Source organism: Ictalurus punctatus, chromosome 25, assembly GCF_001660625.3.
Source record: "Ictalurus punctatus breed USDA103 chromosome 25, Coco_2.0, whole genome shotgun sequence".
In the NCBI taxonomy this organism is placed as follows: Eukaryota; Metazoa; Chordata; class Actinopteri; order Siluriformes; family Ictaluridae; genus Ictalurus; species Ictalurus punctatus.
Window position 1 is genome coordinate 16,990,789 of NC_030440.2, and position 15,000 is coordinate 17,005,788.

Here is a 15,000-nt window from a genome sequence, read left to right on the forward strand (position 1 = left end):
GCTAAAGAAACGCTGTTACTATAGAAACGCTGGTGTATGAGGACGAGCTCAGTGATGTAAACCTGCGCTTTGCAGCTGCACGAATGTCGTCGCTGCTGTTACAGAAACTTAAACACCTTCTGTCCAATCAGAATGGAGAGTTCGATGGCCGTGTAATTTCGTACCAGCACTCGTTCGGCGGTTCGTTAATCACGGCTTTCGGAAGGTTAATGAGCTCCTTCTCTGGACAGATTTTATTGTTATTCCGCACTATTCTCACAGGAGTTCCACGAGCTGAGTCACGGCCTCCTGCTCTGGTTAGAGAACATCGACCGGAGGAGGAACCAAATCGTTCCCATCGCGACGGGACTGGACCATCACACACTCCGAGCCCATTACAGAGCGTTACAGGTGACACACTCGCACCGACACACGACACTAAGTGTAAAATAAGTGTGGAGGATAGAATCAGACTCAGTTGGGCTGTGTGTGTGTGTGTGTGTGTGTGTGTGTGTGTGTGTGTGTGTGTGTGTGCAGAAAATCGAGCAGGAGCTGCGTGAGACGGAGCGCAGCGTGAGCGGCCTGCAGGAGCTGTCGGTGCAGCTGCTGGTGCAGTCGCAGGGCAGCGAGAGTCTGGAGGCGCAGGAGCGAGTGCACGTCATCGGGAACCGCCTCCGCCTGCTGCTCAACGCCGTCACCTCCGACCTGCAGCTGCTGGAGAGACGGCTCCGGACCTCAGGAGACACACACGTCAGTCTTTAAAACCATCGTTCATTATCGATACCATTCGAATTGTCCAGTCGCTAGCTCGTTACGACCGGCTCCGAACACAGCAGCCTGTCGGTTTCATAAATATTCCGGCGGGATTAGTCCGACATACGGAGGGGTAACATCACCGCTAGCAGGTCGGTTCTAGGATTTGAATCCCATTCCGATCCACCGCGTGAGTAATCATTTACAGATAACATCTGTATGCATCTGGAACGGTTACTCTGTATCTCATCTTCTATAAAGCGAGCAGAAGCGCTCGCTCTCCTCTAACGTCTCGCCGTGAAACCGGGTGTGAAACGCAGAATTTACAAAGCGTGGGTTAGTCTTACGAGGGATTGTCAGAGGAGTGAACGGCGACGAGAAGAGCTCACGATTAACGCGACTCGCTGCCCCGCAGGTGCCGTCGGCGTGGGCTGCGGTCGACGACGCGGACTCGTCCGGATCGGCCAGTCCCGTGTCTGTGGTCAGCGTCCCTGTCCAGCATCACACGGTAACCCGATCCCTCACTCACCTCTCCTTGTGATTAACTGTCGGAGCTGGGATTCCGTATGTAACCCGAATCGAAGACCTGCATGGACGCTTCGTGGTTTTTTTTTTGGTTTATTTTTCGTAAATGTTTATTTTATTTTGTGAGAACAAGATCGGACAAGAAAACTCTGGCTTTCCGGCCGAGACCTCGTTGTGAGTGAGTTAAATCACGTCTGCTCTGGAAAGCCAGCTTTCTTGCGCCTTTTTATTTGACAGCGAATCATCCTCACTTTGCTGAGTTCCTTTGCTTTTTTGTTTTTGTTTGTTTGTTTGTTTGTTTGTTATCGATGGTATGATTGACTGCCAGCTTTATGCCTCTGCTTGTGACCTACAAGCTTTGTCTTTATTTGCTTGGACTGAAACATTCTTTCTTTCTTTTTTTACCCTCCCCTCCTCCCTCCATCCCTCCCTCCCTCCCTTCTCCTTTTGCTCATTGCACAACAGCTACGGAGCAAATGTAATGTGTCAGGAGCAGCATCCTCGGCCAGCCTGCCGCACCACAGGTACCTCTCTCCTGGACTCTAGAACCATGATGATGATGAACACAGCAGAAACACACACACACACACACACACACACACACACACACACACAGATGAAGATCTGGCTACTTCCAGGTCTTTTTGTGCAGTAGCTGGAGTGGAACTCGTGCTTAGACCCGGCAGCACGAATGTAGCCATGTTTCATTTTACTGTCGAATGCGCAGCTGTTTATTCCGTTTCTACGCTGCTACGAGTTCGACCGGAGAACACGCACGCAGCGTCTTAATCCGTTCGAAAATAGAAACGTGTCCGGGTTCATTTTCGCCTGCACGAGATGTATCGTATCGTCTCTCGTACCGGTTAGAACTTTGCGTAAGCCTGTTCACTTTTTAATAACGAACAGCATAATGCTAGTGTGAGAGCTGCCTCGTTACGACGAACCGCCACGTCCTCCGGGAATTCCCAGAGCCACGCCCACTCCCGGCCACGCCCTCTCGGAACCACGCCCACTCCGAGCCACGTTTTCTTTTAAAAAAAGAGCACCGTAGCGTACAACCGTGACATCTTCGCAGCCGGTAATTGTAGATTAAAGAAAGTGAGAATACCTCACTACCTGACTCAGTTTAATTCAGCTCCATCGTCCCGCTCCTTCCTGCCTAGAGTCGACACGAAACATGTCGGATTCGTTATTTCAGACTGGAAACACTCCTTCCGTCTTTGTGTTTTTCAGCTGATTATATGTTGCGTTGGTTGTGGTTTGCTCTGCTGCGTATTCGGGACTTTGTGCAGCAACAGCTCTCGCTGCGGCGTCCAGAAATACATGTATTCGAAGCAAATTTTTAAACCCACACCAGCTAGTTTGATCCATAACGCAGTTAGTCCTTTGTTTTCTATCATTAATATCGAGTACTCGAGTATTGAGTATTATTCCCCAGACTACAGCGTAGATGTAGATTTATAAATCCACTCTTCATAGACAGTTTGTTGATGCTCAAAGTCCCAACTGACTTCTATTTATTTCCTTCTTTTGTTTTTTTTTTTTTTACATCAAGCTGTACTTTGTGGTTAAACATGCTCGTTCCTGAAACCCCTTATTGCATGCAGGAAGTAACGGTGTGCATGGAACATTTTAGAGAGATGTCTGAACGGAAATTCGGTTTGATGTTTACGCTGTTGCCTTAACGTTTTGGCCTCGGTGGTGTGTATCGGTGAACCGCTTACTGCACTCAGGAATGAGACATTTCTGTGAGAGAACAATTATTATGTAATGCTACTGAAGTTTACTTTAGTAAATAACTCCCACTTTATAATGCGGGTAATTAAGGGCTGTTAATTAAGGGCTGCTAATTAAGGGCTGCTAATTAAGGGCTGCTAATTAAGGGCTGCTAAGCTCAGGCAGAGGAATGCACTGTTCTTTTTTTTTTTACTCACAATTTAATGAGCGTTTAAGTAGAAGGGGAAATTAGTCACTTTTTGTATTAAAAAAAGTTTTTAAAAAATCTAACCATCCATCCAATCAACTCTACAAGTATTGGCACCCTATCTATCTAGTTATCTAGCCAATCAACTCTGAGTATTGGCACCCTATCTATCTATCTATCTATCTATCTATCTATCTATCCAATCAACTCTACAAGTATTGGCACCCTATCTATCTAGTTATCTAGCCAATCAACTCTGAGTATTGGCACCCTATCTATCTATCTGTCCAATCAACTCTGAGTATTGGCACCCTATCTATCTATCTATCTGTCCAATCAACTCTGAGTATTGGCACCCTATCTATCTATCCAATCAACTCTACAAGTATTGGCACCCTGTCTATCTGGCTCTCTTTCTTAAAACTGCACATTACCTTCGGATTTCAAACTGATAACTATTCGAAACTTTCAGACAGGCTTTATCAAGCCAACAGTAAAGTCAGTCGTAATGGAGGTCACCTACCTAATTAGTAAATAACTCCCACTTTATAATGCGGGTTCTTAAGAACAGTAGATTTTAACTAAACTAAAAGTTTCTGGCTGAAACCCGGAAGTGTAATTCCCTTTTTTTTTTTTCTTTTCCTCTTTACGATTTTCAGAAGAGGAACTATTCCAGGAATTGTTTTACCCGATACCATGACATCCCGCTCAACATGCAGGGCATGTTTAATCGTTTATATTTAACGTTGTTGCTTTTTAGCCCGCGGCTCTGTATTGAAACGATTTTTTTCATTACTTTGTAGTTTTTCAGTTGATGCTTTTAAAAAATAAAAATAAAATAAAATTTCCGGACATGAATTTCCACCAATAACGTTACACATTTCATTTCATTAACGCATCGCCGGCTGATGAGCATTAACGTGTCGCTCTCGTGTTCAGGTCCCCCGGGGTTTCTGCGTGCGCTTCCTCTCGCTGTGGTTCCTCCGGGCCACGCGGTGGCGCTGCTGCGGCTCGCTGCCAGCCCTTCCTGCTGCGGGTCCTGCGGGCGGCTCTGCCTCTGCAGCTCCTGCTGCTGCTCATCGTGGGTTTGGCGTGTCTGGTGCCCATCACTGAGGAGGATTACAGCTGCGCCAACCACAACAACTTCGCCCGCTCCTTCCACCCCATGCTGCGCTACACCAACGGACCCCCACCCATTTGAGCCCCACCCCCACACACGTCCCACAGGAGGCGGGACAATATGAAGTGAATTCATAAGACTGTCTATTAGCCAAAGTTGATTATTTGAATATTATCCATGTACAGGTAAATACCGCTGCTAGTTTGATATTTTTTTTTTTTTTTTTTTTTTAAACTTTAAATTATTGATTGCAATCAGAAGTGTAACGACGATCTGATCCTTAACCGAAACCCGACCGGGATCCTTCGGGGAAAAAGTTCATCAGACTTTTTATAGCACTGACTCGAGCGTATTTTAAAAGGTACTGCACTTGAACCGTCCAGCGAAATCGCCAACGCCGTTTGCTTACTTTGTGAAAATTTATTTTTTCATTTAAAGATTGTATTTGAGATACAAAAAGCTATATGAAATTTCACGTAACGTGATTTTGATAAGTATTTGAATGCCCTTTAAAATATGTTGTATTTATTTCAGTTTTTTGTTTTTTTTGTTGTTGTTTTTTTTAAACTTTACTCACGGCATGCGGTTGATGCATTTTTTAAATTTTTTTTTATTTTTAACACTAAACAATCACTGATAGTTACTCGTCTGTACGAGCCAAGCGTTTTGTTTTCTCTAAATACTAGTAGCTCACTAGGTTGTTTAAAAAAAAAAAAAAAAAAAAAGTATAAAACATCCATTATGAAATCGTCAGTGCTTATTTATGAGTGTACAGTTTATTAACACTGGCAGTAAAGAAGGCCTTTCTGATTAATATATACATATTAGTTGTGTGCGCGTGTTTTTTCCTCCACCGACCTGTGTTTCCTCTTTTACGGTATTATAAACAAGCTGAAATCACAAATGTCAATCAAACAAACAAGGTTTGAAATTCTCCGCCTAACAAAAGCTATGCAAAAAGAGTTTGCCGGGTTTCAAGCTACACTTGTGTTTAAAATACAGGCATTATGCGAACAACTATAATCAATCATCGGTATAGTGCAATAATAAGTCATACGTTATTTCAAACATACAGAGAACATTTTTGAATTTAAAACCCGAATACAAGTGTGACATTTTAACTTAGGACCTTTAACTGTGGCAGAAGTTTATTCCACAGTACTGTACCTAGCTCGTGTTCATTACAAGTACACAGTCTAAATCAAACACCAGGTTTGTACAGCAGGATGTGGCGCCACAGTGCGGTAACCGTTCAGGATAATAAGTATTTAACAAATAAAAAGACTTAAAAGTGCGGTTCACCACTTATCCGGCTCAGCTTTGACTGTGCTCCGCTCAGAAAGATGTGCCGCCTTAACCATCAACCTGAAGGGGCTTGTGGGAAAATTAATGTTCTCAGTGACGCACACCTTGGTAACTCGGAGAAAAAGGGATCCTAAAGACACCCTTGAAATGTTCAAAAAACAAACAAACAAACTTCCGCACCTTTCCTGGATTATCGTTACTAGGACCGCCAGATCTGGGGGTGGTGTCCATAGGCGAGGAACTGGTGACTGGGCCACCCACGTAACCAAGTCAAGATCCGCCCGCAATGGTGACGTGAAGCCCTCTTGTGGGCTCTTGAGGGTCAAGGCCTCAGACTAGACCTTTGGGAAGGTGGAATGTCATTGTACTGGCAGGGAAAGACCCCGAGTTATTGTGTGGGAGCAAAAGATATAGACGCAGTATGAGCTCAGGTTCCATGTGTTTCGATTGGGGGTGGTCTCTCTCCTACTCTGGAATGCAGGGGGAAGATAGCGTGGGGATACTCGACGGTCCCAGGCTGGAGGCCTTGGGAGTTTTTCCAGGTAGAAAAGAGGTTTGGGTGTGGTGGGGGGGGGGGGGGGGGGGGGGGTCTGTTAATGGGTTGGAGTCTCGGGAAGAAAAACTCTGGCTGCTGTTTCTGCATACGCACGAAAGTATTTGGAATAGAAAGCCTTTATTTGTCACGTATATGCACATACGTTACATTACGGTACAGTCAAATTCTTCTCTTCGCATGTTCCAGCTTCATAGGAGTTGGAGACAGAGTGCAGGGTCTTGATATGGCACTGCTGGGGCGGAGAGGATTAAGGACCTTGCTCGAGGTCCCGACAGTGGCAGCTTGGCGGTGTTGGGGTTTGAACCCCTTGACCGTCTGATCAGTAACCCAACGCCTTAACATGTTTGAGATAATACTTGCTGCTGAATCCATAGTGCTACTAGGGGACCTCAGTACTTAGTCTAGGATACTCCTTGGCTTGCAAAGAAGTCTAATAATTGCAAGGTGTATGTGGTACCAGAGCACCTTGGGCCAAAGGTCAACGAGTGATTTTATGACCATATCATCAGACTTGAGGCCGTATGTCTTGGACATTTGGGTTGCTTGAAATTATTTGGTTCAGTGAGAGATTAATTTATTCCCACCTCTGAAAGGTCTTCTCCACTTGTACCAAGTGAAGTCTGGACACACTGAATCTGAATGGACCATGTTCATATCCTCGACCACACACCCTGCTGCAAGAAGCTGCGGCCAGAAGACAGTCAGTGTCCGTCGTGGTAGTAATCCTAGGATGCACTTGTGGACATCAGTTCTGAAGAACGAGGCCAAGAAATGCTCATGGAGGGCTCTACTGATTCAATTGAGAGGCACAGGGGAGCCAGAAGGGGGTGCAGCAAAAGCAGTTACTGAAGTGGAAGCTTCTGCAATAGAGGTGTTTGGTGTCAAAGATGTTCTGGCAGACCATTTGGTGCCTCTGAAAGGGGAAATGAAACCGTGCATAAATTCTGCTAAGCAAGTGCCAGTTAGTGTCAACCTCTACTCGGGATATTTTGAAGTGATGGATGGAGCACTCTGACAAACTCCTGAACCTAGTGGACATGCCCTCCCTTCAGATGGAAGTTCTCAAAATCCCTAAAAGCTTCATAGTGGCAAGGCTGCAATGGTGGAGGAGATTTATCTGGGGACATTGAAGACACTGGACAGGGGTAGGAGTGTGTGGTTAACACGCCTTTCAAAGTCATGGAGGACTGGGGCAGTGCTTTGTGAGGGGTCACGGTCATATGTTTATCCAGTCTACATGTATTTATTTGGAAAACGCCTATGATTGGTGGGCTGGACATTTGTGGTGGGAGGTAGTGCAGGAGTACAGGGTATCTGGGTTGCTACTTGGTACGATTCGGTCTCTGTAGGTGCACAGTAGGAGTTGTGCTTGCGTTTAAGGTGGTTGTTGGATGTTGTCAAGGGTGTCCCATCTCCACATCTGTTTCTGGGTTTCATGCACAGGAAATCAAGGAGCAGCCATGGTTGAAGAGGTGTGCATTTTGGTGGTGGTGGTGGGGGGATAGGGTGATGTTTTCTCGGCACCATCCGAAGTGTATCTCCGGCATACACACGAATGTTTTGCTGCCGAGTATGACGCATCAGGGTTGAAAAATCACCACCTCATTGTCTGAGTCTCCCAAAAAAAGAGGAGGGCCTTCTCATCAAGTGAGGAGAGAGACCTTCCCGCTGCTGGAGGAGTTTACATACTTTGGGATCTTATACCAGTAGTGGTGGAAAAAGAATGGAAAAGAGAGAGTGTATCAAATGCATCAAGTCAGTAGCAGCGTTACAGTAGGAGCTCAGTTTGGGGATGAAGCTTCCTGTCTACTGGTCAACTCTCATCCCTGTCCTCACCATGAGCTGTGGATAGTGACTGAAAGAATAGGGTCACGAGTACACGTGCCAGAAGCTTCAGACGGTCCGACTGGCTTTAGGACCATGTAGTGTCCTGCAGAAGGGGAGGCGCTTTTTAACGTATTTTAACCTCTTTCCCTCAGACGTTTAGAGAGCACTTAAAGGTGTCCGATCTAATTTTGATGACTACTGTACAATGCAAGCCCTCAAAAGTTCAGGTTCCTTTTGAAACCATAGTTCATATTTTTACAACAACAAAAAAAAACACACAAAACAGAGACTGGCTCGTTCTTGTGACTGGTTGCGTTGTGCGTCGAGGCGGCAAAATGCTACTGCAAACACAATGTCTCGCTGAAGACGGTAACAATACAAGGGGAAAGAAGGAAGAAAAACAGTCCACTGGGACACAAGTTTTTTGTTTTTCAAGTTCAAAAGAGGACTGGTAAGTCCTGAGAAAGTCAACATGGGGGTGTGGCTAAACCAAGAAAAAAAAAAGGAGCTGGTTAAAACAAATAATAATAAAAAGTTGCTTTCTAAATCATTTCTACTCACCAGGATTGATCTATTATTAAAAAGTAATGTTTGACTAAAACAAGTGTGGCACAGTGGGACTTCCCTCTGCGATCTGGGCTCAAGTCAGAAGCAGTCTAGTTTAAGTCTAGTTTGACGGAACTACAAAATGTTACACTGAAACACCCTGAAGTACGTTCTGATAACTGATCCCACACGGACGAGATCGGACGAGACGCAGCTTACTCGGAGATGCTGCTCATCTCGAGGACCACATTATTACGGCTGAAATTAGGATCGACACGCGAGTGAGCTCTGATCAGCACGCGAGTGCTACGTTAGCTCATCCTTTATGATCCCATTACGGTAGAGCAAAAGATATAACCGTTTTCTTAACCCAACAACTAAAATTAGAATTTGAAAAAAAAATAAAGTAACGATTAAAAAGGCCTCCGTCTAGCGAACGTACCACGATTCCACGGGCGCCTTTCGTCCGATTGCGCGCGCGGTTAGAAACGAAGAAAACGCACAAAAACGCGACGTGCTGGATCGAGTGCTATTTTATAAACGGGGGAATAATGAATGCGGGAGCCGTATTGTTCAATTAAACCAGGTTACGGTGATCGACGTGATCATCGTTACAACGAGGACTATTGAGATTTATTTCAGCGCTTTCCATCGTCTCGTTCATGGATCAAGTCTTTTTCCGCCGTTTTGACGCTTCCTCGCTCCCTTTAAGTTACATCGTTTTTCCATTTGCCATCCTTTTCGAGGAGGAGAAATCTTACGTCCGTTTGAAGAAAAGTGCCCGTGTTTAAAGGCGGTGGTCTGGACGCTTTTGAAGCTCCCGTGCTACTACTCGATAAAAATCTCAATTTAAAGTTAAGATTTGCATAAACAGAATACGGAGCACAGAACATCACCTTAAGTACCTGCGTAACGCGGATCTGAATACAAAGAACTTTCCCCATGTAGATCTTTATATTATTATTATTATTATTATTTATCTTAATCCGCTGACTCGTTGTGTACACGGTCACGATGACAACAAATCTCAAATTCCTTACATTTGGCCTAACTACAATGGTACTTTTCTATAAAGGCTGAAAGGGTCTTGGCGAATTTGCAGTGTAGTTATTTTAATTATTACTATTACTATTATTATTATTATTATTATTAGCTCTTAAAGGATATGCGGGGACCCACTTCCTTCCTAGAGAACTCTGGTGCGATCGAATCGCGTTTAAGTCGGAGAAGCTGCTCTTGTCGGTCTGACGACATGAAAGCGTGTCATGTCGAAGCGTCGACGACTCGATCCAGCTAAAAGGAAAGAAACCAAGTTAACGAAATCATCACTCAGGACACTTTCCCAGTCAGGGGACCTGATTGAATTCAGCTCTGTCTGATGGATAGCGTTAGCAGTTTATATTCTCTCGCTGTATAGCAGCTCATGGGCTGGGGCTTTGGCCGGGACCCGGCGGGTTGGACGGTAAGTCTGCGGGACACGTGGAGCCGTTGCTGGGGTGATGGGTGGTGGTGGTGGTGGTGGTGGTGGTGTTGGTGGTTGGGGTTGTGGCGGTTGTAGTAGGTGAAGACGACACTCGATCGGCCCAGATCCTTGGCACTTTGCCCAGGGGGCGGAGCCTATGCGCGTCCAACATCTCCAGCAGCAGGTCATACAGAGGAACTTTGTTCTTGCACTTCATGCTGTACAGGTGTTCCATCCCTTTATAGCTTCACGGCAAACAGAGAGATACAAACACGTCAGAGTAAAATGGAACGGATTAGCAAGTTCCTCGTACGGTCTCTCTACGCGCTCTGCCGTTTTACCTCATGTGTCTGATGTGCGAGAGCAAAAGCAGGAGCTGGGCTTGACGCCGGGACTGGAGCTGCACCGAGATTCCCGATTGGCTGATGTAGTATATGAGGGCATCCGTGATGTTATCCATCATGCACTGCACCATGAAGCCGTCCCTCAGGGGCTCGACGGGGGAGGAGCAGAACGAAAACGCACCTAAAATCGACACGCACACAAACATCTGAGGATAAATATCCGTAAAGAAGTTCTCTCTGGAAGTCAAAAACTTTAGGATATGTATTTATGAAGCACTTTTGGAGCTTCTTTACAGAAAGCGACAGAAGCAACAGTCTTATCTAAAAGCACGCTAAAGGTGATCGCTAATTTGGCAAAGCTTAAAAGAAAACAGCTGCTGTGTTTTTTAATCCGTACACCGTAAACCACAGAACAACTCTTTTAAGGCCAAGATTGCTAGAGCGTCTAGAAATTGACGGGTCGTTTTGTTTTGTTTTGACGTTATAACTATGATTCTTTCTGTTTCGTAGCGACCTTGCTGAAGTACTCACCAGAGTTGAGCAGGATGATGGCTTTGAGACACACAAACTCCTCTGACTTGAGTTTGAGGGTGCGGAAACGGGCCACTGTGGCCAGCAGCATGTCGAATATCTCAGCCATGCCCTCCACACACTCTCCTTCACTCCTACAAGGCAAGGAGGTGGCTTTAAACACAGCACACACAGTAGTTTGCTAAACAGACCGTTACTTTATTTACCACTTTATCAGCCGTGATACAGCGCCCCCTGGAGCGGACAGGGTTAAGGGCCTTGCTCAAGGGCCCAACGATGGCAGCTTGAACCCCCGACCTTCCGATCAGTAACCCAGAGCCTTAACTGCTATACCACCACTGCCCATTAGATCGTTCAAGCATTCTTACGGTATATCGGAAGTCTACGTGCCGTTGTCGTACGCCGACGATATTTTAAAGCGCAGTGAGCGGTGCTGAAAGCTCAGTTCTGATCGGTCAGAAGGTGTTGATTCATTCTCTATAACAGCGGCTCTGACAGTAGCGCAGCTGAAAATCACAGGTTTATGCAAATGCCCTATCGTTTCCATAGTAACGGCTCATTCACAGGGACTTTGGTCCCTAAAAAAAGGTTTTTTAAAAAAACCCCCGTGTGTAATCGATGAATTCATTTAACATTTACGGAAGGAGTCTCCAGTTACGATCAGAGGTTTTTTAAATCTTACTGACTTTTAGAGAGAGAGAGAGAGAGGAAAAAAAAAAAAAAGAAGAAGTGTAACCATAAATGGATAAAACGTACGAGTCGTTCTTTAATAAATAAAAAAGATTCAATCGTTGGCAAATCACGTGCCGTTATAGGAAAAAATACTTCACCATCCTGAAGTCGATTGACTACTTTCAGGGCTGCTGAGGATTAATAAACACCTTCTGACCAATCAGAGCTGAGAAGCCGACTCGCTGCGGTATAAACGGCCATAATGTTCTGCCTGTGTGAGTGCGTCTCTCCTCTCACGTGGTCTCGCTCGGTTTCTCGTGGAAAAAGGACGTGGCCCGAGCGCTGCTGAGTACATTGTTTACTTTTAGCCGGAGAGCACACGTTGTACCTGTAAGGAGTATTAAAGGTTATCTCTCTCCCCAGCTCCCACGCTCTTAACCCCCCCATCGCATCGTTCTCGTCTGCTTTTAATGCCATGCCACCTGAATATCTCTCTCTCTCTCTCTCTCTCTCCTTTTTTCATCTTCGACTGTACCTGCCTGTTTTTAATCAGATTCTCTCCTCCTCGGTCTGCGATGACGCCAGCGCTCTCCAGGGCCACATCCTGGTTAATTACATATACCTGTGACATGGCCTTTTTCAAGAGCAGCTAGGCGTTCTCTTGCTAATAGCATTCTTGGGCTTTCTTGCAGCCCAGATCTTTTTTTTTTTTTTTTTTTTTTTTTTCCCCCCCCCATTAATAATAATAATTCAATCCTATTTTATAGGATACGAATTTCCTCCAAGATGCTCGGCACACAGCGGGACTTCTGCATCATCATCACGAAAATAAGCAAGAACTAGACAAATAGAGAGAGAGAGGAGAAGAAGAAGAAGAAGAAGAAGAAGAAGAAAAAAAAAGCCAGCAGAGCACAGTGACATTAAGCAGGTCCCTGAGCAGCAGAAGGATGAGTGCCGTGTCGAGAGGCAGGTGAAAATGAAAATGCAGAATGAAAGTTCTCAATGCACAGATGTCATTTCCTTTTATTGTCAATTTTGAGAGGATTTTATATCTCTCTTGGGATAAGTAAGAAAGACTGGGACTAACATGACGATCTAGTCTCCATCTATATAAAACTCGACGTAAAATTCTCAGTCACCCAAAAATGCATTTTTATGACCGTCACATTTATTTTAAATTCGGTAATAAAGGACTTGAGGCATTTCTGCAAACGATTGATGTTCGTGTTTACCGACGCTGGATTTTTATGAATATGTATATGTGGGCGTGGTTTGTTCTCTGGCATTCAAATACTTACATCTGCATACCGACACCTGATTGGCTCTTGTGTTCTATGATGCAATAACATTTGATCAATTCGGTACTAACTCCGATCTTCCGGTGAAAATTTCGTTTCCATCGCAACGGTGACGGTTTTGGACCTTTCCCAAGTTTCCGCAAGAGAAATGAATAGAAGTGGTTATAAGGTTGGTGGAGTTTGGAAAAAAAAAAAAGACTGTGTGTGTGAGGACATGTGAAAAGGTATACACGCATTTAGCTACATATAGGGTCATCCATCCATCCGTCGTGACCCATTAATCCGTCGATTCATCGTATATACATGCAAGGTTGTTTATCCATTCATTGATTCATCTGTACATCCATTCATGCAAACAAATTTGTCCGTCCATTCATCCATCCATCCATCCATCCATCCATGGTTATTCATCCATTCATTCAACCAAACCAAAACAACTTGTAGGATTCTGCAGGATCCATCCATCCATCCATCCATCCACCCAGGGTTATCCATCCATCCATCCACCCAGGGTTATCCATCCATCCATCCACCCAGGGTTATCAATCCAGCCATCCATCCATCCATCCACCCACCCAGGCTTATCAATCCATCCATCCATCCACCCAGGGTTATCAATCCATCCATCCATCCATCCACCCAGGGTTATCAAGCCAGCCATCCATCCATCCATCCATCCATCCATCCATCCACCCAGGGTTATCAAATCCATCCAATCATCCACCAAGGGTTTTCAAGCCATCCATTAATCCATTAATCCACCCAAGGTTTTCAAGCCATCCATCCATCCATACACCCGGGGTTATCAATCCATCAATCCATCCATCCATCCATCCATGATTATCAATCCATTCATCCATCCACCCAGGATTATCAATCCATTCATCCATCCATCCATCCATCCATCCATCCATGATTATCAATCCATTCATCCATCTATCCATCCATACATACATACATGCATGCATACACCCATGGTTATCAATCCATTCATCCATCCACCTAGGCTTATCCATCCATCCATCCACGGTTATCCATCCATAGAACCCTTAATGGGTCCCCCAGAAGGACAAACCATTAAGACTCTAAATGCAAATTTGTTTGTTTGTTTGTTTTGAGAGCAGTAAACACAATAAATCTGGGTCATTACTTGTCGAGGATGAGGTCCTGAGCGAAGATGAGTTTTCCAGGTGTGTAGATGGACCTCCAGATGAGACCAATCATCAAAATCTCCAGCCAGGAGCTTTCCAACAGCTGTACCTGGTCATGCAGAGAGAGGTCCTGGAATCCTGCAGGGCGGAAGAAAAACACGCAGGTTTCATTCGGTCCCCATGAAATCAATACGGAAGTTTTGTAGCCATTAGTATGAATACGTTAACCTTAAGGTTATCTAGAAGCTAGTGCGCTCCAAAACAATGACAAAATTCGCATTTAGAAGACATACGCATTCAAAATGCACACACTCTCTCTACCACCAATACGCATCAACAACTTTGATGACATCATTCCGCACTTCAGCTTCTCTGCGGCGTTTCTTTCCAATCGAACGCTCTCCAGAATCTGAAGTGTTCCGCCTCCAACGTTATAAAATTCACCTTGCTGAAGTTGTTGAGTGATTGGCGATTTAAAAAGGGGGAGGAGCAACTCCGTATGTCCCGCCCCAACTTCCTGTTTCAGTAGAAATTACATCAACACATCCGATAACGCTGCGTGTTTCAAGGCACTTCACTGGGACTTTAAAGGGATAGAAGCCACATCTGCAGTGTGTGTGTGTGTGTGTGTGTGTGTGTGTGTGTGTGTGTGTGTGTGTGATGCAGCCATTACACAGGAAAAATAGATGTGTTCGGATGAGACCGACACAAAAGCTGTTTTTATGGATTTTTTAAAAAGGAAAAGAACACTTAAAAATTACAGACAGCAACTTTAAAATTGTGTGTTAAACTGAACAAACGCGTCGCAGTTACAATTAAAGCATTAACAGTCTCACCGCAACCCCCGCCCCTTTTTAAAACTATGAACGTTGCCTTTTTTTCGCTTGAGCAGCTCTTTTTCGGCTGGGGGCGGAGCTTATTTCCGGGTTGTAAAAATGTAAACCGAAGCCTGAAATGTAGAAATGAGGGAGGGCCACATTATGGCAGCATTGCGAAGCAGACTTTTT

General features: G+C 44.9%; 2 protein-coding genes across 4 annotated transcripts in view; one reads left to right on the forward strand and one right to left on the reverse strand.

The window, feature by feature from the left end:
- Positions 1–5,123, forward strand: part of syne1a (spectrin repeat containing, nuclear envelope 1a) — a 210,663-nt gene extending 205,540 nt beyond the window's left edge. The window contains exons 143-147 of the mRNA XM_053675608.1: positions 262–390; positions 517–729; positions 1,148–1,240; positions 1,723–1,781; positions 4,121–5,123. Coding sequence (XP_053531583.1) covers positions 262–390; positions 517–729; positions 1,148–1,240; positions 1,723–1,781; positions 4,121–4,382 — 756 coding nt within the window. The 3' untranslated portion in view covers positions 4,383–5,123. The remainder of the gene's footprint in view (positions 1–261; positions 391–516; positions 730–1,147; positions 1,241–1,722; positions 1,782–4,120) is intronic.
- esr1 (estrogen receptor 1) overlaps positions 5,010–15,000 on the reverse strand; it is a 31,775-nt gene continuing 21,784 nt past the window's right edge. For 2 of the 3 annotated variants that reach the window (XM_053675529.1, XM_017455330.3), the window contains exons 5-8: positions 13,993–14,131; positions 10,873–11,006; positions 10,339–10,522; positions 5,010–10,242 (exon numbers count right to left, since the gene is read on the reverse strand). In XM_053675529.1, the coding sequence (XP_053531504.1) occupies positions 9,957–10,242; positions 10,339–10,522; positions 10,873–11,006; positions 13,993–14,131 (743 nt within the window). In that variant the 3' untranslated portion in view covers positions 5,010–9,956. 3 annotated transcript variants of the gene reach the window in all.